The following is a 24,007-nucleotide window of genomic DNA, read 5'->3' on the forward strand; positions in this document are numbered from 1 at the left end:
ATAAATTTAGTGTAAAACTCCTGAAGAGAATATTATTAATAATGCAACTGATTCATCCGCATACAAAAAGTCCGATCTGATTCTTGTCATAAATGCAAAATATTACCTATACCTTCATTCCAAGAACAGTGAGAATATACGTGTAGCTCAATCAAGTCTAGAAAATATGATGAAACATGAAAGGTAGATGTGATCAATAAAGCTTAGGACATTGTCTTAAAGGAGAGAAACTTCAGTTACAGGTTTAACATCTGAATATCGTACCTCCAAATTTTTCCACACAAGATATTGGTGACACATATTTTCTTGAATTAGAGACTACGTAAAACCAGTGGGAAATTCTTTTATGAGCAGAATTCAAGGAAAAATGTGTTTTCTTTCTTTATTTTGATGTAAACGTCTCCAAGTTTTCAAAGTGTTGTTTTAAAGTGACAGTGGTGCATACATTAACATTTAACAATCTGTCAAAGTGTCCTCGTATCATCTGTTTGCCAAATATTCCCAGCATGCATCAAAAACACAAAGATATAGCTACTGAAAAAGGAATGAAATTGATAAACATTTTTTCTGCAGGCAAGATCACACTGTCATAACTCTTAGAGTGGATTTTGTGTTTTCAAATCTTGCATTTCCTTTAAATTTAAGATTGACAGAGAATTAGTATTTGAATTGAATCAAAGCACTCCCTGATGCAAGACCCTTTAGAAGATTAGAGGAATGAAACAGAGAGAAATAGAGGATCATCTCAAATACTCAAATAGTCTACCATCAACTGTAGCTGATATACACGTGCAACACTCTACACAATGTTCATTCTTGTGTTGCTTTGTCATCTTTCATTTGTGGGTTTTCTTGTCCTGATCATTCAAATTTATTTTAATGCAGTGACGTAATCAGGTGTCCTGGTTGTAATTAATTACAATTCATTCCAACATACGAAGTCATGATACAAGATGTGTATTGTGCAATTTTTGAACTTAACACACTTTTTTAAAAACATTCTGATTTGTTGGAGTGGTCACTAAACCTGACAAGAATTCTCAAGTGGTAACATAATTCCCATGCCCTGCATTTGTTTTTTTTTAAACCAAGATTTTAATCTATCAGATTAAATCTTTTATTAGTCAGTGCAATGAAGAGAGGAAAATACAAAAGCCCTATTTAGAGCAATGGGCTAACACACATCCTTGAGGTGTTCCCATGTTGATTGTCAACAAGGAGATGTTATTTTTGATCCACACTGACTGTGGTCTCCCGATGAGAAAATCAAGGATCCAGTTGCAGAGAGGGGCACAGAAGGCCAGGTTTTGAAGCTTATTGAATAATATTTAGGGGGTGATGGTCTTGAACCCTGAGCTGTAATCAATGAACAGCAACCTGACCTAGGTACTGCTGTTGTCAAAGTGTTACAAGGCCAAGTAGAGACCTAATGAAATAACATCTCTGTGCTGAAAATCAATACTGACACACCTTGAGGATGCATGCTTAGCCTACAGCTCTACTCTTTCTACACCTGCCACTGTGTGGCTAGGCTCAGCTCAAATGCCATCTATAAGCTTGCCAATGACACAACTATTGTTGGCAGAATTTCAGATGGTGATTAGGAGGCATACAGGAGCAAGATAGATCAGCTGGTTGAGTGGTGTTGCAGCAATAACCTTGCACTCTTCTTCAGTAAGACAAAGGAAATGATTGTGGACTTCAGGAAAGGGAAGTCGAGGGAACACACACCAGTCTTCATCGAGGGATCAGAATTGGAAAGGGTGAGCAGCTTCAAGTTCCTGGGTGTCAGTGTCTCTGAAGATCTATCTTGTGCCCAACATATTGATGCAATTATAAAGAAGGCATGACAGCAACTATATGTCATACGGAGTTTGAGGAGAATAACTTGGCAAATTTCTACAGATGTACCATGGAGAGCATTCTAGCTGGTTGCATTATTGTCTGATATGGAGGTATCACTGCACAGGATTGGTAAAAGCTTCAGAAAGTTGTAAACTCAGCCAGCTCTATCATGGCCACTAGCTTCCCCAGCATCCAGGACACCTTCAAAAGGTGATGCCTCAAAAAGGCTGCTTCTATCATTAAGGACCCTCCATCACCCAGGACATGTCCTCTTCTCTTTGCTTCCATCAAGGAGGTGCTACAGGAGCCTAAAGACACACTCTCAATGTTTTAGGAACAGCTTCTTCCCTTCCACCATCAGATCTCTGAATAGACAATGAACCCATGAACACACCCTCAATATTTTCCCTCTCTTTTTGCACTATTTAATATATTTTTAATACACACTTATTGTAATTTATAGTTCTTTATTATTATGTATTGCAATGTACTGCTGCTGCAAAATACCAAACTTTCACAGCATATACCAGTGATATTAAACCTGATTGTGATTCAACGAGATTGCATACACTGTAGGCCTATTATGGCAGTAGAGGAATTGCAGAGGGTCCCAATCCTTGCTCAGGCAGGAGTTAATTCTAGCCATGACCAACCTCTCAGAGCATTTAATCACTTCAGTAATCTGGCTGTGAATAGCTAAACTGTTGTCCATCAGGTCTTTTCATGTTTGCATCATTTTATTTAAGGATGTGTGATGAGGGCTGAAGCAAGGAGAGGTGCTGTGGTGAGAATTTCTTCCAGAAAGTATCATTAAGGAACAGGGATATGAGTGGATGAAGTAATCGGCAATGCTCCTACTATTGATCCAAAATGGCAATCTTAAAGAAGCAACTATGAACAAAGACTTAGGGCTAGCAGGAGAGATAAAGGGAGGATAAGATAGCAAAACCAGTAGAGTATGAAATCACAAAGGGAAGAGGATCAGCAAGGAAAAAGTGAAGATAATTTGGTGAGAATAGTTTAATTGTACCTGAATGGATGCATAACAAGAATCCTAAATGAGTGGCATGAGTGAGGGCACATAATGAGATGCTAAAAGACAGTAAAGCTAGGGAAACAGGATGATCAAGCAAGGAATTATTCTTTAACAGTTTAGGCACACTGTTGATGGAAGGAAAGCCAGGCACAGAGCTTATTTGGGGAGATATTCATCTTCACACACCAGCTATGATGCCATTGTCAATGCAATGCCTTGGGAAGAATGAGTTGGATAGGAAGGGAATCAGCAAGTTTAACGCTTGGGGTGTTGATGATGAGGGAGGCAAGAACTTAAGATAAGGTTTTCGGAGTCATTGTTCCTAAGGAAGGAGCAATGGCTCTTTTAGAGAATGCCAAAGTAAGACTAGCCTGCAGCTTAAGCCTGAGTGCTGGGGAATACTGAAATGAGATTTCAGGTGTGACAGTACTTGAGGATGTCCTCAACAGTATCTTTACGATAATCAGCAACTACTCATGGCCAATTCAAAATATACACAAAACACTGGGAGGGGAGAGAGGGGAGGATGGGAGGCCAGAGGAAGATGTTGGCAAACTGAATTAATAATGTTTACTCAAAGTTATTTAATTTATTATGGAGAGACAAAACTCAATGAACAATATCCTTATTGTATGTTCGCATTTTGAAGGATTTGGCAACTTCAGGAAATTATATGGATAAAGCATGTTTTGATGCAGTCCAGATGTTATGCTTTCCCTTGCTTTGCAGGGGCATATTAAAAGCAGATCCCATTACAAATAATAAAACAAAAATGTGTAGCTGATCAATGTAGGACCTGCTCAAGAGATTCAGCCAACCACATGTTCAGGATAATTTTCATTCCTTTTTATGGAAATAATAGATTCATGTAAATCTGTCACTTTGCACTGCAGCGCTGGTAGCATGCTAACAAATGTTATAATTGAGCATTGAGCTGTGACTGATATTAGCTGTGAATGTCTGTGACTTTTCTAGAATCAATACCTACAGTTTGAGCCCAGGCACCTTTGAAGTGTACACTTAATTAAAAGGGTGCTGTCAGCTCTGATTGATTTAAGTGCAGGAATGAATTGCTGTTCTCTGATGCATTTACTCTTTATCTATAACCTGACTGGGATATATAGTTACAATATAATTACCGAAAAACAAATGCCACAACTAAATTTAACCATCTATGAAATAGGACTCATTTTATGTAGTACGTATGTATTATTCGTGTTCTGGGAAGTATGAAGACGCCAAATAAAATTAGTGCATTGAGGCACGTATGGAATGAGGCTGGGTTTTTATTTTGGACCACATATTAAAAAGCCATGACAACTATGATGCTTCCATGTAATCAGGGAACAGGAATCCTGCATCACTGTTGTACCATGCAGAGAGACCACACGACAAGCAGGTTCACGTGCCACATGGTCTTAATGTCTATTAAGTTGAAGTTAATGAAAGAACTTGACTTGAGTGCTTTGAAATGATGAGAATAACTGCCTTTACGCAGTCATTTAGTCACTCCAGCCCTGACAAGCAGATTCATAGCTGAGAGAATGAATTTCATAGCATGAGCACAATGGTCCCTGGGGCAATGTATTTCCAAACATATTAACTGTAAGAAAGCGTTACTGTAAATGAACTGGTTTGCTTTTAGGAATTCCCATACAAACAGTACAAACATACCTGCTTTCAGTATAGTTTTTATTTTGCATTTTCTTGATAAGTTAATGTGATATCTTATTTTAAAGACATTTTGTATTTAATTGATCGTCTTGTGCCCTAACTGGAATTTTTATACCCTTCCTCCTTCCCTACTAATTATGAATTGAAATGGGAAGCAGGTCACATTAGAATTTAAGTGACTTCTCAATGCACCTAATCAATGTAATGCCTTTCTCTGCATGTGCTTGTAGACATCTTCTGACACTGCAATGTGAGGAAGAAATCTAATTTTTCAGTCAGTAATGGAAGAATACAGGAGTTAAAGTATTTTCAAAATAATCCAAGATATCGTCTAAGATTATTGCACTCCACATTCGATATGAAAGCAAATCAATATTCTATTCTATAGCCATGAACAGATTTGACTAACCATCTTTTTTCCTTTTATAAGTTTTAGAAATATATATTCTCCCTTTTTCCCTTCTAGAGACTCCGATCAGTATGTACTATTTCTCACAGAGGGCATGCCACTGGATGATTTACCCTCCAATCCAATTTGTCCCCCCATCATCATTTGAAAATCCTCCATCTTCACTGTGATATTTTCAGGATTCATGTGAGCTGAAGTTCTGCACTGATGATTTGCATCTGTACTTCCACCGCAGTCACAGGCAATTAAAAAAAATTGCATAATTTATATTTATGAAGTACCGTAAATGTGAACATATTCAAGATTTGTGCTTGGAACTGTAAGTGACAAATCAGTGATCCGTGCTATTCTTCCTCGATAATAGAATGAGACTACACAGATTACAAATAGTTCAAAAAAACAAGTGCAATGTCTCTGATAATTGATACATGGAGACAGAACGGTGTCCTTTGCTTTATGTACAGATAGAGCTTGATGACAATCTCAAATGAAGAAGACTGTGATCAGTCAGGAAAGAGTTTCACCTTTACATCAACAGTCCCAAATGATAGCTTCAGAGCAACTCTGAAAGGAACTGGCTTATTCTCCTCCATTCCGTTTAACATTTGATTTGCTTACACTGTATTAAATATTCAACAGTACGAATTGAAGCAGCAGAGATGTGGTTTTTGAGGAGGATGCAAAGAATACCATGGACGAAACGAATATCTAACGAGGATGTCATGAAAAGAGCAAGCACAAAAAGAGAAATAATGTACGAGATCATGAAAAGGCGACGTGACTTCATCAGACATGTGATTAGGAAAGACGAGTTAGAACTTACGGTAATTATGGGAAAGATTGAAGGGAAGAAAGCAAGGGGAAGGCAAAGACAAATGATGGTGGAGACAGCAGCCAGAGAACTGGAAATGAATACCAATGAATTGATCCACCTGACCCGAAACAGGAGTGTGTGGGCCACAGCAGTCAAAGCTCAAACTGGGCACGGCACCTGAAGATGATGATGATGATGATTACTTAATATTAAGAGATGACTGAAATAAAGAATTTATTCCATAGAATTTCAGGACAATTTAATGTTCAATAGCAAACTAAGGAACACAGTCACATGCTGGAACCATTGTCGATTTAGTAACTATCCCAGGGTACCAAAGTTCAGTTTTAAGTGAGGTTAAAGTATTACACATTTTTGTAGCTACTCACAAAGGAGCTGGAGGAACTCAGCAGGTCAGGCAGTATCTATGGGAGGAAAGGGACAGTTGATGTTTCAAACTGTGTCTCCATTTCGAACATTACTTTAGTGGGTGTGGAGGTGTTCAGAGAGGGTCACCCTTGGGGCGACACAGTAGCGTAGTGGTTAGCACGATGCTTTACAGTACCAGCGACCTGGGTTCAATTCCTGCCGTTGCTAGTAAGGAGTCTGTACATTCTCCTCATGAATGCGTGGGTTTCCTCTGGGTGTTCTGGTTTCCTCCCACATTCCAAAGACCTACTGGTTGGTAGATTAATTGATCATTGTAAATTGACTCGTAGTTAGGCCAGGATTAAATCAGAGGATTGCTGTGCTGTGTAGCTCGAAGGGTCTACTCCATGCTGTATCTCAATAAATAATTACAGCAATGAAGTAACTTTGAAATACATTATAATAATCAAATAATTTTTTTTGGTTAAATTAAGGCATTGGCCAAGTCATTGCTATACACCTGGAATATTTTACATTCTTTTGAAGGAACAAACACAACAACACAGCTAACTGAACAGTGTCAGTCCTAATCTCTGCTGCTGTCTGTGTGAAGTTTGAATGTTCTCCCTGTGACCGTGTGAGTTTCTTTTGGGTGGTCCAGGTTTCTTACATACTTTTGGTAGGTTAACTAACCACATTATATTGCATCCCTCCCCCCATTGCATAGCTAAGTGGTAGGACATGGAAGGAATTGATGATTTGATGGAAATAGATTACACGGAAAGTGAGTACAGGAGTAGATTTGCCGAATGGGTGAATGGGCACATTTTATACTCTTTGGAAATATAAAATATGGAAATATGACAGGACTTCAGATTGATTTCTCATCCACAGTATAATAACCATTCACAGCTCCAAATATACTTACAGGTCAGATTTCTGTGCCCAAGACTTGGTGGAATGGGGAGAGAGAGTGGGGGAAGAACCCACAAATTACTAAGAACAAACTTTGGCATAGCTAAAACACATAATAACTTTAAAGTGCTGCTCTTTAGTGCAGCTGCCAGTTCTTTATTTTAACTTAACTGCTCTCATGTACAAAAGAAGTGAACAAGTACTCTCGCACTCTGTGGAGGTTATTGTGTTGGCTAAGAATAACTGATGTTCAATTGCACCTATAGCATGCAAGTCACTTTCAATTGGTTGTATTTATGTGAACTCATTCAACCGTTTATGCAAGTTTTAATTAACAACATTTTTCACATCTGGTGAGAAGTTATTGACCTTTAAAGGGCTGTAAGACTTACCAAGACCAATTGAGCTGGGACCGTTGACCCTCTGTGGAGTACTGATGCTTGTTGATGTGTAAAGACCAGTCACCAGTAAGCCATCAAAGTATGTGCTTGTGGAAATAGTCACTGAAATACATGTAAGAAAGCACATTTGAGCAATGACTGATTGGGAGACCAAACACAGCAATTAGCACACAAAACATTTAGAGCACCTTTTAGAACGTGCATGCCTCCTTGGCCAAATGAGGTTCATATAGAAACTCATTAAAGTGACTAAATGTAATCATCAAGACTGCTAACATTACTAAACATTTACTTTGGGTGTTGAACTGATAACCAAATTAGCAGTATTGGTCCAAATCTGCCAGTTCCATGCACGTACAGCCCTGACTGCACCATCCGGGGAGGGCAACAGCAGTGGGCACCATATTCATTCATTAAGCGTTACAACGTGGAATAGGCCCTTCAGGCCTTTGAAGCCATGCCGCCCCAGCAACCCTACAGCCTTGATTAATTCCAACCTAATTACGGAAAGATTTACAATGACTAATTAATGTCTTTGGGCTGTGGAAGGAAACCGGAGCACCCAGGGAAAAACCATGCATTCCAGGAGGAGGACACATAGAGTCTCAGTGCAGAATGGCACTGGAATTGAACTCCAAACTCCGGAATGCCCTGAGCTGTAATAGTGTGAAGGTACACCACTGTTGCGTCTGAATCTTGCTTAATCTCTGATCCTATCTTGTTCAAGCCTAGTGCAGGATCTAAGGCAAATGTAGGTATGCAGAGAAATGAAAGGGAAAGCAGGTACCTCATAAAAAATTCCAGTTCTGTTTAATGATTTCAATTAATGAAATGCTGACTAATTTTAGTTTTACTATTTTCTTTAATCAACCTAAAACTTATTCTCAGTGTTTTGCTTTTAATGCTATGCTTCTGACATTCTGCTCCTCACTGCTTTGACAACCGGCAAGGATGGAGGTAGAGGGCTTGTCAGCTGTCAAGATATTCATGGGAACTTCCGAAGCTTGGCTTCTTTGGAGCAACATTGTGAGGACCTGTTATCACTTGGGCCGCAATGCTGGAGTCTGGGATGCTTCAGGTTGGTAAGATAAGTCTTCCACATCTGGGCCAGTTAAGTTTGGGATGTGGTGACCTTGGTGGCAAGTGTGGTTAGCATGCCAATAGACAGGGAAATTACTCCACCTTTCAGAATACAGAATACTAATTATGCGCTGCCAAGGTAGACTATTGTGATGTACTTTTTAATAAAATGCACAGTAGAAATCTTGTGAACTTTGCACTGACAACCACTAACCATCACCTACAATTGTCAGGCACCTGAACCAGCATGGATAGCTTCACACACATCAGTGCGTGAGTGACTCCACCACTTTTGGAGTCCTCCAGCTCACTTTTGAAGACTCTACAACTAACATTCTTAGTATTTTTTTACATTATTTGTCTTCTTTCGCGCATTGGCTGTTTGTCAGCATTTGTTATTTATAGTTTTTCATAAATCCTATTGTATTTATTTACTTTCCTATAAACGCCTGCAAGAAGATACCTGGGCACCACAGCAGCGTAGTGGTTAACACAATGCTATTACCAGCTCGGGCCATTGGAGTTTGGTGTTCAATTCCATCCCCATCTGTAAGGAGTTTGTACGTTCCACCCGTGACCACGTGGGTTTCCTCCCACAGTACAAAGATGTACTGGTTAGTAGGTTAATTGGTAAATTGTCCTGTGATTAGGCTAATGTTAAATAGGTGGGTTGCTGGGCAGCACAGCTCGTTGGGCCAGAAGGGGCTGTTCTGTGCTGTATCTCTAAAGAAACAAAATAAAACAAATAACAAGGTAGGTGACACAAATGTCCTTTGATAATAAATTTACTTTGACTTTGACTGTGACTTCGAATATTTTCTGACCAATAAGAAACAGAGTTCAGATAAACAGTGTTGACTGGACAGATTATGGAAATTATGACCACAACATGCATTGCTTACATTCAATTAGATTATTTCAACAACATCATCACGAAATGAGTGTTCTGAGACAGGAATAGGCCACCCTCATTCTGGATTATACAGTGATTCCAAACTCACGAATATGATTGACTTATAACTGGCCGAATGGCCTAGGAAGCAATCAGAACTTGACAATCATCACCGCCTCACACATCTGCACCTTGGATTGATACTATTTTAGCAGACATACTAGAATATTACTGTTCACAAGGAACTATAATATAAAGATTCACATGAGAAATGAAGTCCCATTTTCTCCACCGAAGATGTAAACATTCAGGAACATGTTAGATTTCAGAGTGCTATTATTAAGATAAATAGCATATTATCTCATTATTGGCAGAATGGAATCACTGAATCCTGCAGCATAGAAACAAACCTTCTGATTCACCATGCCCATGCTGAATGTTGCACCCATCTATACTAATCCCATTGCCAGCACTTGGTCCATAGCCTACTATGATGTGGCAATTCAAGTGGTTTGACTAGCTGGTTTTTAAATGCTGTAAAATCCACTTTACCTCCACTGGCAACACTTCACACATTCCAACCACTGTGGGAAAAATTTCCTCCTCCGATCCCTGTTAAACCTACCTCTCACTTTAAATCTATATCCTTTCATCACAGAGGCTTGAACCACCAGAAAAAAAGATTTAATACCATCATTCTCACAATCCTGATTGAGAAGTTGCAGAACCTGGGCCTCCCTCCCTCTGTACTTGGATCCTCGACTTCCTAACCGGAAGACCACAGTCTGTGCGGATTGGTGATAACATATCCTCCTCGCTGACGATCAACACTGGTGCCCCTCAGGGGTGTGTGCTTAGCCCACTACTCTACTCTCTGTATACACATGACTATGTGGCTAGGCATAGCTCAAACACCATCTACAAATTGGCTGACGATACAACCATTGTTAGTAGAATCTCAGGTGGTGTCGAGAGGGTGTACAGGAGTGAGATATGCCAACTAGTGGAATGGTGCCACAGCAACAACCTGGCACTCAACATCAGTAAGACAAAAGAGCTGTTTGTGGTCTTCAGGAGGGTAAGACGAGGAGCACAGACCAATTCTCATAGAGGGATCAGAAGTGGAGAGAGTGAGCAGCTTCAAATTCCTGGGTGTCAAGATCTCTGAGGATCTAACCTGGTCCCAACATATTGATGTAGTCATAAAGAAGGCAAGACAGTGGCTATACTTTATTAGGAGTTTGAAAAGATTTGGCATGTCAACAAATACACTCAAAACCGTTTACAGTTGTACCGTGGAGAGCATTTTGATAGGCTGTGTCACTGTCTGGTATGGAGGACCAAAAGAAGCTGCAGAAGGTTGTAAATCTAGTCAGCTCCATCTTGGGCACTAGCCTACAAAGTACCCAGGACATCTTTAGGAAGCGGTGTCTCAGAAAGGCAGCGTCCATTATTAAGGTCCTCCCGCACCCAGGACATGCCCTTTTCTCACTGTTACCATCAGGTAGGAGATACAGAAGCCTGAAGGCACACACTCTGCGATTCAGGAACAGCTTCTTCCCCTCTGCCATCTGATTCCTAAATGGACTTTGAAGCTTTGGACACTACCTCACTTTTTTAATATACAGTATTTCTGTTTTTTCACATATTTAGATAATCTATTCAATATATGTAATTGATTTACTTGTTTATTTATTATGTTTTATTTTATTTATTATTATTAATTTTTTCTCTCTCTCTTCTAGATCATGTATTGCATTGAACTGCTGCTGCTAAGTTAACAAATTTCACGTCACATGCCGGTGATAATAAACCTGATTCTGATTCCTACTATCTACATCATAATGTTGTATATTCCTATCAGCCACATCTCAGCCTTGGAAAACAACTCATCCTATCCAAACTCCCCTTTACGCCCAAACACACCCATCCTGGAATCAACCTGGTGAATGCCCTGTGCAGCATCTCCAGTGCAGTCACTAAAGCGTAGAAGTATCATGCACAATTCTGTTTCCTAAAGCGTAGAAACCAGAATTGTGCATGATACTCCAGCTCTGGTCAACCAATGTTTTATCAATTTGTTTGATAATCAACCTGCTCTTATATTCTATGCTTTAGCCAATGAAGCCATGCCTGTGCTGCAATTTTTAGGATTTATGCACGTACTCTAAGTTCCCTCCATTCATCAACACTCCCCAAGGCTCTACCATTTACTGTGTATGTCCTACCCTTGTTTGTCCTCCCAAAATGCATTACCTCACATGTGCCAGGATTAAATTCCAACCAACTTCCCAACTCCAATCGCTCTGTTCACTTCCAACTGACCTTTACAATACTGTAGCCTAAAGCAATCTTCCATAGTTCTACAGCACCACCATTTTTGTGTTATCTGCAAATTTACTGGTCGTATCTCCCACATTCAACATCCAAGTCATTACTATATATTACAAACATCAAAGGTCCCAACACCAAAACTTATGATACATAATTAATCACAGATTTCATAAAATAACCCTCCACCATTATTTTCTGCCTCTAATTACTTGCAAATTTTGGATCCACTCAGCCAATTTGCCCTACATTACATGGGTTCTAACCCGTGGGCTCTGGTTAAAATCCAGAAACTTCTTTTACAAATTATCCTCGAAGCAACTTGAAAAGAAATTAAATAGTTGCTGGCTTGAGAAAGTTGAAGATTAAAAAATACAATAAAGGTACAGGAGATTAGGTAAAGGCCAGGTGGATAGTATAGCAGAAAGTCTGTTCTCTTCAGATGAATTAGCTGTAACAGTGTTGTGTATAACACAGGGCAGATCTAAATTTGCATGATCCAGATCAAGAGAGAATCCGGAGAGATGCAAAACGGTTGCTGCCTTGCCATCACTTGCTTTAAGGTATTCTGTGAAATTAAGTTTTTCCCTGTTTATCTGTAAACAGCAGCAATTTCACTGCTGCGAACCATTAATTATGAGTATGGGTACTAGAGATCTAAGGTGAAGTATTATTAATGTTCCAGGCACAGACAGGAAATGATACTTTTGAAGTACATAGTACAAAAGTACAAAGCAAATCTATTATCAAAGTCATCATATACAACCCCGAGATTCATTTTCTTGCGGGAATACTCAGTAAATCTAAGAAACACAATAGAATCAATGAACCGCACCTGACAAGACAAACAACCAGTGTGCAAAAGACAAATTGTGCATATACAGAACAAGACAAAATAATAAATAAGCAATAAATAGCTGGAACATGAGACGAAGAGAAGAAGTGCAAGCAACGAGATTTGAGAAGCTACAAGTTCCTTTGCTATTCTTCATTAACTATTTGCCTAGGCTGGAGTGACAGAACAGATTTAAATTTTCACAGTAATGTGTACTGAGACTTGTTCCACCTCTGTCATCAGTGTCAGGCAGAAGGAAACCAGTATACAGTACCGGATTCTCACACCAACATTGCTAAATTAAAGTTACTAATTTAGATCAGAATTAAATTTTTGCTGACAACTGAGCTGAAGATTCAGACACCCATTAAAGATCAATAAAGACAAAGTGGAAAAATGTAATAAATTGAGTATCACAATTTGATAACTGTTAATGCAACTTTGCTTAAAATAGGTACATTTAAACACCAATCTGAACTCTTGTCAGTGGCAATGTAGTTTACTCCTCATTCTGCTGTCAACTATGGTGGTGCAATATAGGGTATACAAACTTGCTGTCCTCACCATGTCTCACATTTATAGAAAACCTGACCACACATATAATGTAAATGAATCTGAATGGCTATACAAAACAGCCCAGTGAAACAAACACATTGCTAGTACTGTTGTGCAAGCAAAGCCGACATCCCACAAATTTATACAAAAATTATTTTTACATTAAAAAACGAGCAAAAACAAATTGATTGCAAAACATAAAATTGTATGAAATTTGATGAGATATTATATATATATATATTTATTATTCTTTATAATTGCTGAATGTTGTTTTTTGTTTTTTTTTTGTTTTTTCAGATCAATTGGAATCGATGGTATCAGAAAATGCTAGGTCAAATTTGATACACTTAAATTTCTTGGGAAGCCACTGGTGATGTAGTGGCATCAGCACCGGACTTCAAGGCATATGGCCTAGTTCGAATCCAGCCGGCTCCTTGCACGGTTTCCATCCATGCTAGATTGAGTGTAGAGCTAGAAACTCGGCCTAGTAAAAGACAGTTAAACGCTACAGAAACGGCAAAAATGCCACCCAACGCATCACAAGGCGCAAAAAGGAACAACAAACAAACAAACTTAGTGGAAGTTGGCAACTAAATGAGCTAAAACAGGCAACTTGCCAATTGGAGGGAGTGGGAAGTTTGCTGATTTCCCTGTGAAGCTGAGCCAATTATGGCAAATAAAGGTTAGAGATGGTGAATAGCATGAAAGAGTCAGCACTGAATAGGAAGCTTTGATCCTTTAATGGTAATACTGAGACATTATTGTCTGAAGGGGTTTGTTCAAAACATCTTTCTCAAAGTAAAAACTGGCTATACTGAGGTGCATGTGATGAAAAGAACTACATCCACTGCAACTTAAAATCTAATTTAGGAACCTTCTGACACCATGGAACTCCAAATTAGAGAGGCTAGTTGGTGAGATACTGCCCGTTTCCAGCACACATCTTGATTGTCTATTTCAGGACCACTACGAAAATAGTACAGGATGAATATTGCTTTTTCCTTCGGTAAAATAATTTTGCCACAACTTTCCAGAGTTTCTCCATTCTGATCTGGTTAACTTGCCACAACTTCAAAACATTTTCATTCACTTTTTTTTTACATTCCTTCCGCAACTTTTCAACAAAATTGAGTACATTCTGTAGTTCAAATAAATTTGTGCTTTGTGCATTTCTTAACAGTTACAAACTTTGTAACTGTTAAAGAACATAACAAACTAATATGTGTAGTGTTTTACAGTCACTGTGGAGAGTATTTTAGCTACTGTAGTGTACTTATTGAACATCAAGTTCAATATCATTCTTGTGAGATAGGAAACACTCATCAGATCCTTTGAATAGTTTTGCATTTTCCATGAAATAGCCTCTCATGTCTTTAGCAGGCCACTCTGCAGATCTGCAGAATAAGACACTCACAATTCTTTGCACTTGTGGTGAGAAACTGGCAAATGTTCTGAAATTTACAATATACAAAATGGATACAAAAAGCTACAATTCAATAACTACTTTAAGAATCAACTATTTAAACTTCCAAGCCTTTCCACTAATACTGAAGAAAACTGAAAATAACTCCATTTAATCACAGCAGTAAATTGCCACATTCAACACACACGTAAAGATCATACAAAATAGAGATGGAGGAAAATGGACAAAACTTATTTATAACTTGAGAATAATAAAATACAAATCCAATTGCTAATTGTACAAGTATTTAACCGATCAGAACCCTTCATAATACCCAAATTTCAAACTGTTTTTGGTAGTTAATATTTCAGTAATATTAGAGTAATACTGTAAATATATTGTTTGATAAAGCATTATTTGTTTTTTACATAATTAATTACAGGTTATATGTAAAAGTACATGAATGGCTACATCATAAGTGAGTGCCTCACTAAAGTAAAAACTAACTGTAAACAGGCATTCTGGGCTCCCATGTACAAGCATTCCATGCTCCGGTGTTGTACTTTCAATTAGTTATATAACATTAGTTAAAACATAACAGTGGTGACGAGTAAGATTTAAAATGAACCCAAGATGATTACCTACCTGTTGAAGCACAGAAAAACATTTCAGTTTTTTAAAAAATGCAACAAGCTTTCTTCTCAAGAGGAGAGAAATGCTCGAGTAAAAAAAACAGTGAATTGTTTTTTCTTCAAAAGCAGAGAGAAAAGTTTGAATTAAACAAAGCCAAAAAAAGGATAAATTTCATCGCTACATAAACAGTGAGTTCTAGGTAATAATAACAATTTTTTCATGCAGAAATAGCTGGCTACGTTGAAAAGATAGACACATTTGACTGCACAACACATAATTGGATAACTGAACAGTATTTTAAAGCAAATGGAATAACCGATGAGAACGAGTGTCATATTTGGTGGAAGAGCATACAATTTGCTTATAAATTTAACTGCTCCAACCAAACCAGCCAAAATGAGCTTTGCTGATATTGTGAAATTAATGTAGGAACATTTAGAACCAAAACCATTTAATGATTGCAGAGCGCTTTAGGTTTCTTAAGCAGAATCAAAAGGAAGTGGAGTCCATTTCAGCTTATGTGGCTGAATTGAAGGAACTGTTTCAGTATTGCCAGTTCAATAACGGGCTTAATGATGTACTGAGACATTGTTTAGTTTGTGGACCTTACAAGAAAGCACTCAAGAATGGCTCCTAACTGAAGCACAACTTACATTTAAAAGAGCAGCTGAAATCGCTTTATCAATGGAAACAGCAGCCAGAGACAAAAATGACTTGTGGTCAGGAATGAAAGAGCGTGTGAACAAAACTGCAAAGTCTAAACAGAAACCTGTATGGCCAAATGAAGTGTGTTACCATCGTGGCAGGGGCTCACATACACAAAACCAATGCAGGTTTAAAAGTGAAACTTATAGAAAATACAAATTAGGACACATACCAAAATAATTGGACCCCACAGGGAAGAGCTAAAGATAAAAAGTCAGGTTTCAGTTTCAAAAAGAGCCTTAATCTACATGCTGTTGATGAAAAATATGATAATGATTAGAGTAACACCAGATAGTCTTGAGAGGTACAATGTGGAATCTAACAAGAAACAAGCAATATGGCTTGCACCAGAAGTAAACAGCAAATTAATTAAAATGGAATTGGACCCTGGCTCTGTTGTTTCAGTCACAAACTGAGATTGAACAGCATTTCAAAGATACTGAACTGAAGCTAGCAGATATCCAACTAAAGCCTGTACTGGAGAAATGGTAACTCCTTTGGGAATGACATTCATAACAGTGAAATACATCAACCAACACTGGGATTGTATGTGGTAAAAATAGGAGGGCCAGCATTTTGAGGCCATGAGTGGCTGAGACAACTATAACTTGATTGGAGATCCATCCACCATTTGTATGCCTAATCCCCACCAACAGAGTCAACTGAAAGTGAACTAAGAAAGATACTGGATGGTGCCTCAGCACTGTTCAAGGGTGGCATTGGAAAACTCAAACATGTCAAGGGTACAATAGTGCTAAATGAAAATGCCACACAAAAGTTTTACAAAGCCCGTCCAGTTCCTTATACCATCTGTGATAAAGTAGCCAGTGAGTTAGATTGCATGAAGGCTGAAGGAATTCTTTCCAAGGTTGCGTGGAGCCCATGGATGATGCTTATTTTTGGAGTAGCATCTGAACCTGCACTCTGGCAGAAAGCGATGGACCAGGTGCTGCAAGGCTGCCCAGGCTCTCAATGTTACCTGGATGACATCATTGTTACAGGTAAGGATGACAACGAACAAATCCAAAATCTCAAGAGAGTGTTAAAAAGATTAGAAGATTAGGGGCACAGAGCACGACACAGCAAGTGTGAATTCTTTAAACCAAGTATCACTTACTGTGGTCACACTATTGATGCATAAGAATTACACAGTGTGCTGAGAAAATTCAAGAAGTGGCGGATGCCCCAAGGCCAAAGAACATGTCACAGTTGCCACCCTTTTTCAGGATTTGCCAATTACTATAATAGGTTCATGCCAAACCTGGCTATGTGCTCCATCCCTTGAACTCATTACTACAGATTGGGGATAAATGGCAATGGACAAAGCAGCTTGAGGTGGCCTTCCAAAAGGCAAAGGAAATGGTGATGGCAAACACTGAACTCACACATTATGATCCATATTGTCCAGTGGCACTTCACCTTATGATACAGGTGCAGACATGTCACATGGAAGTGAATGTCCCATTGACTTTGCATCGCAGAAAAAAATTGCACAGATTTACAGCCAGACTGGCTTGGGGTGTAAGTGTAGTTGTATAACAGTGTATATAGTTGAGATGCATTGTACATTGAGTTGGAGTTTATAGCTAAGCAGGGAGGAGTGTTGTGTATTTAATATTTCAGTAATATTGTAAATACAGTGTATAGTATTGTTTGATAAAGCATTCTTTGTTTTTACATAATTCATTATGGGTTTTATGTAAAAATACATGAATGGCTTGTATGTCATAATTGAATGCCTTACTAAAGTAAAAACTAAACCTACACAAGCATTCTGGGCTTCTGTGTTATTCTTTCAATTAGTTTTATGTTTTGGAGTTACAAAACATAACACTGTGAACACTATTTTATTCACATTTCAGAGCAATGGAGGAAAAAACTTGCTATCTGAAAAGAAATTCTATTAACCATAATCTTTTCTCTTCATTTGTGAAAGAAAAACATTTATTCCACTTCCAAGTCCAATATGACTCACAAGCTCTGAATAAGGTTCTGCCTTTTGGCACTTCCGCATCTTCATTTATTCCACAAGCCGCATGCACTTTTGATCCAAAAAAAATAAAGAGAACTAACCATTGCTTGTTAGTTTATATGGCCTTTCTACCAATTATGTTAAACCAACATCATGGACCCTGGTATTGCCAATGGCTTCTCAAAAAATTGAGAGCTTAAAAAACATACGTAAAATTTAAAATAGTAGAAAAATTCAAAGCTCTGAGGTTTCACTTTTCATTTTAAATTTGAAGTGGCACATGTTAATGTTTTTGTTTATCCCATCACATTTCTTGTGAAAGATTTATATACAGTTTTGGAAAATAAGGTAAGTTGGAGAAGCCAGAAGAATATTTGATCTTCACAGGATTGTGATTATTAAGGAGTAATACAGGGAGATTAAGTGGAATATCGAGAATAAAATCTCAACATTAGACCAAAAGTCCTTAAGACATAGGAGCAGAATTAGGCTATTTGGCCCATCGAGTCTGCTCTGCCATTCAATTGTGGCTGATCGTGTTTTTTCCACTACTCAGTCCCACTCCTTAGCCTTCTCCTCCTAACCTTTGATGCCATGGCCAAACAAGAACCTATCAATCTCCACATTAAATACACCCAACAACCTGGCCTCCACAGCTGCCTGTAGCAACAAATTCCACAAATTCACCACCCTCTGACTAAGGAAATTTCTCTGCAAGTCTGTTTTAAATGGACACCCCTCTATCCTGAGGCTGCGCCCTCTTGTCCTAGACTCTCCCACCATGGGAAACATCCTTTCTACATCTACTCTGTTTAGGTCTTTCAACATTCAAACGGTTTCAATGAGATCACCTTCTCATCCTTCTAAATTCCAGCGAGTACAGACCCAGAGCCATCAAATTTTTCTCATACGATAACCTTTACATTCCTGGAATTCTCCTTGTGAACTTCCTCTGAACCATCTCCAATGCCAACATGTCTTCTCTTACATAAGCAGCCCAAAACTGTTCACAATACCTCACCAAATCCTTATAAAACCTCAGCATCACACCCCTGCTTTTGTATTCTAGACCTCTTGAAATGAATGTTAACATTACATTTACCTTCCTCACCACTGATTCAATCTGCAAGTTAATCTTTAGGGTGTTCTACACAAGGACTCCTATACTCCTTTGCATTTCAGATTTTTGGATTTTCTCCCAGCTCAGAAAATAGTCCGCACATTTATTTCTACTACCAGAGTGCATGACCATGCATTTTCCACCATTGTATGTCATTTACCGCTTTCTTGCTCTTTCCCCAATCTGTCCATGTCCTTCTGTAGCCTTCCTGTTTCCTCAACAATACCTACCCCTCCTCCAATTTTCATATTAGCTGCAACAAAGTCATCCATTCCATCATCTAAATCATTGATATATAGCATCAAAAGAAGTGGTCCCAATACCAACCCTTGCAGAACACCAGTAGTCACTGGCAGCCAACCAGTAAAGGATCCTTTTATTCTGACTTGCTACCTCCTTCTAACAGCCAATGCTCTAACCATGTTAGTAACTTTCCTGTAAAACTGTGGGTTATTAACTTGGTAAGCAGCCACATGTGCTGCACCTTGTCAAAGTCCTTCTGAAAATCTAGATATACAACATCCACTACATCCCCTTTATCTATCTTACTTGTAATCTCCTCAAAGAATTCCATCATGTTTATCAGACAAGATTTTCCCTTAAGGAAACCACGCTGACTTTGTCCTATCTTGTCCTGTGTCACCAAGTACTCCATAACCTCGTCCTTAACAAATGACTCCAACATCTTCTCAACCACTGAAGTCAGGCTAACTGGTCTATAATTTCCTTTCTGCTGCCTCCCTCCTTTCTTAAAGAGTGGAGTGACATTTGCAAATTTCCAGCCCTCCGGAACCATGCCAGAGTCCAATGATCCTTGAAAGATCATTTCTGATGCTTCCACAATCTCTATTGCTACCTCTTTCAGAACCCTAGGGTGCAGTTCATGTGTTGGGTGACATATGCACCTTTAAGTCTCTCAACTTTTTGAGTACCTTCTCCCTTGTAATAGTACATGCAGTCTCTTCTCTTCCCCCACCCTCTTCAATGCCTGGAACATTGCTAGTGTCTTCCACAAAATACTCATTTAGTTCATCTGACATCCCCTTGTCCCCTGTCATTATTTCTCTGGCCTCATTATCTAGCTTTCCTATATCCACTCTCATATTGCTTTTATTTTTTTATATACTTGAAAAAGCTTTTTCTATCCACCTTGATATTGATTGCTAGCTTGCTTTCATATTTCATCTTTTCCCTCCTAATGGTTCTTTTAGTTGCTTTCTGTAGGTTTTTTAAAAACTTCCCAATCCTCTATCTTCTTGCTTATTTTTGCTTTGTTGCATGCTCTCTCTTTGGTTTTCACATTAGTGTTGACTTCCCTTGTCAGCCACTGTTGTGCTATTTTGCCATTTGAATATTTCTTTGTTTTTGAAATACATCTATCCTACACCTTTCTCATTTTACCCCAGAAACTCAAACCATTGCTGTTCAGCTGTCATCCCTGCCAATTTACTCCTTCCAATCTACTCTGGCCGACTCCTCTCTCATACAACTGTAATTTTCTTTACTCCATTAACACTGCTACTTCAGACTTTACTTTCTCTCTATCAAATTTCAAGTTGAACTCAATCATATTATGATCACTGCCTCCTAAGGGTTATTTTAGCTTAAGTTCCCTAATCACCTCCAGTTCATTATATAACACCCAATCCAGTTTATCTGATCCCCTAGCAGGCTCGACAACAAGCTGCTCTAAAAAGTCATCTCATAGGCCTTCAACAGATTCCTTCTCTTGAGATCCATTACCAACCTGATTTTCCCAGTCTACCTGCATGTTAAAATCTCCCTTGACTATCACAACATTGCCTTTTTGACAAGCTTTTTCTATTTCCTGTTGTAATCTGTAGTCCACATCTCATCTACTGGTTGGAAGCCTTTATCTATCTACCATCAGGGTCCTTTTACCCTTGCAGTTTCTCAACTAAACCAATAAGGATTCAACATCTTCCAATCCTATGTCACATTTTTCTAATGATTTGATGGTATTCTGCACCACAGAGCCACACCATCCACTCTGCCTATATTCCTATTTCTCCGATATACAATGTGTAACCTTGGACATTCAGCTCCCAACTACAATCATCCTTCAGCTACGATTCAGTGATGGCCACAACATCATACCCGACAATCTGTAAAAGTGCAACAAGATTTCTTATACTCCGTGCATTGAGATATAACACTTTGAATACTGTATTTGCTTCCCTTTTTGATTCTGCATCCCTAATGCACTGATACTCAAATTGCTGGCTGCAATTTTGTCCTATCATCTGCGTGACAGTATTACTGCACACTATCTTTGTTTTTTTACCATCTGTCCTATCCTGAGTCCCTTCACTCCTGTTCCCACCCTCCTGCCAAATTAGTTTAAACCTTCCCCAACAGCGCTAACAAACCTGCCTGTGAGAATATTGGTCCCCCTCGGGTTCAGGTGCAATCTGTCCTTTTGTACAGGTCATGCCCCCCCCCCCCCAGAAGAGATCTCAATGATCCAAAACCTGAAGCCCTTTCTCCTGCACCAGCTTCTCAGTCATGCATTTATCTGCCAATCATCCTGTTTTTAGTCTCACTGGTGCACAGTACTGGTAGCAATCCAGAAACTCACTACCCTGGAGGTCCTGCTTCTCAGCTTTCTGCCTGGCTTTCTAAATTCTCTCTTCAGGACATCTTCGCCTTTCCTTCCTATATCATTGGTACCAATATGTACCAAGACATCTGGCTGCTCCTTCCCCTCCAAAATTAAGCTGGGTTCAAGTAAATTATTATTTACTTGAGAATTGCATGGGACCTTTCTGCAACTGTTACCATTGTTACTTTTATTCCCTGAAAGGAACAAATTCGGGGTAGAATGGTATGACAATTAGCAAAGTTGCCTCCAAGGTTCCAGGGATGCAGGTTCAATCCTGCTCTTGGCTGCTATCTATGTGGAGATTGCATACATCCTTCACGACCATGTTGGTTTCCTCCCAATTCCCAAAGATCTTCAGCAGATTAAATAGCTCCCTGTAAATGACCTTTTTCTGTGGGAAATTAGCAAAAGATTACAGGGTGTTGATGAGCATAAGTGATGTAGAACAACAGGGAAATAATGATGGGGGAATGGGATTGAAGGGACTGCTATTTACAGCTGTAATGGGGCCAATGGGCTGAATGGCCTGCATCAACATAATAAAGGAAATGTTCGGTGTTGCTCTGGAACCCTCTCAATTTATGATTCATTAAAGACAATTTAATCCCAATTAAATTAACTCAGCGTAGCGCTGACAGAAAATTGGTCAGATCGTTTACAGAGAGGGAAAAAGCTTTAGTTTCTGACAAGATGGAGATATTCTGGTCAGTTGGGTAGAAAAGGGCAAATGAAATTTAGTCCAGAGAAATAAAGGATTTGGCAAATTTCTCAAGGCAAATAAATATACATGGGATGGTACTGCATGATGTGAAAGGATAAAGAAACCTTGTAACTTAAAAAGTAGATGGACAGGACAAAAGGTGGTGACAAAGGCAGTTGAGATGTTTTATTGGAAAAGGTATGGAACACAAGAGCAGTAAGGTTATACTAAGTAGGTATTCAAACTGAAAAGGGTACAAAAGGATTTATGAGGATGTTACTGGGATTGGAGGGTTTGAGCTTGTAAGGAAAGACTGGACAGATGAGCACAATTTTTCTTCTAGAGCATAAGAAACTGAAGGGTGACCTTTTGGAGATTTACAAGATTATGAAGATGATAGAAAGGGTAGGTAAGTGAGTCTTTTTCCAAGGATAATGGAGTCTAAAATTGGGGGGGGGGGGGTAGGGGAAAGAGATTTAAGGTGAAAATGATGCAAATTCAAAGGAGATCTGAGGGGCAAGTTTATCCTGACAGAGGGTGCTAGCTATACAGAACAAACTGCTATGGAATTTGGTAGAGGCAGATATAATTATAATTCTATGCTTTAAAAGACATTTAGACAGGATAGTAAGGACAAATCAGATTAGCATAGGCAATAGGTTGGCATCAATGAGTTGTGTGGATGAACCCATTTCTGTGCTGTAATGCTCTATGACTCTATGGTATCTAACATGATGACAGGCCTAGACAAAATAAATAACAACATATTTTCCTTAGCAGAGAGATAAAAACAAAATTGGGGAAACTGCTTAGAGTGAAAATAAGAAACATAATTTTATCCAGACTGTGGCAGGATTCTGGAAGTCACTGCCCAAGAGGTTAGTAGATGGAGAAATCCTGATCACATCTGATGGCTATTCCAGATCATGGGATTAGGTTGGATAGCTTTTCTTCATTTGGTGGAGACATGATGAGCTAAATGGTGTACTTTTGACATACATTTTCTATGCGGTATTGCATTGAGACAGATGCAGTCTTCCAGATGAAATATTAAACAGAACTCTCAGCATGAAATTCATATATTTATTCATATTTTCTTAGAGCAGAGAAGACTATCATTTAGTGCATCAAGCCTATGACAGCTCTCAGTGCTTTCCGATCAGTCCCATTCCCCCACATATTTCCTTGTCACCTATTTTCACTTACATGCCCATCAACTCTCCACAGTTCTCTTGCCACCCACCTGCACTTGCCAATTAACCTAACAGACTACCTTTCAAACATGGGATGAAACCCACACGTTCAAAGGCAGAATATGCAAAACTCCACACAGACAACACTCAAGGTCAGAATCAAACTGGCTACTGGAGCTGTGCAGCTAAGGAGTTATCGAGCTAGGTATTGCAGGAACACTTGGTGGGATGCCCAAAAGCTATGGATTATGTTATAAAGAATTTAATTGTAAAAAATAAAGCAGTAGCTAAAGATAGATTCTTGGGTTGCAAATTTACAGAAGTTGGAACAGAAGTCATTATTAAAATTGGAACAGAAATTATTGTTCAAGTTGGAACAAAACAAGAACAGTCCCATTAAATGCAAAAAGCTCCTAGCACACAGCCATATAGTATACTATTGGCAAGAGGAAACTCTTACATTAACAAATGAATATCCAAATCTGCAATTAATTGAATGTTGC

At 38.8% G+C, this 24,007-nt stretch overlaps 1 protein-coding gene across 2 annotated transcripts in view; it reads right to left on the reverse strand.

Moving 5' to 3' along the window:
* LOC140738799 (reelin-like) overlaps nucleotides 1–24,007 on the reverse strand; it is a 302,475-nt gene that overhangs the window by 255,728 nt on the left and 22,740 nt on the right. For both annotated transcript variants that reach the window (XM_073066646.1, XM_073066645.1), the window contains exon 3: nucleotides 7,455–7,565. In XM_073066646.1, the coding sequence (XP_072922747.1) occupies nucleotides 7,455–7,565 (111 nt within the window). The remainder of the gene's footprint in view (nucleotides 1–7,454; nucleotides 7,566–24,007) is intronic.

The sequence above is a fragment of the Hemitrygon akajei genome, chromosome 14 (assembly GCF_048418815.1).
Source record: "Hemitrygon akajei chromosome 14, sHemAka1.3, whole genome shotgun sequence".
In the NCBI taxonomy this organism is placed as follows: Eukaryota; Metazoa; Chordata; class Chondrichthyes; order Myliobatiformes; family Dasyatidae; genus Hemitrygon; species Hemitrygon akajei.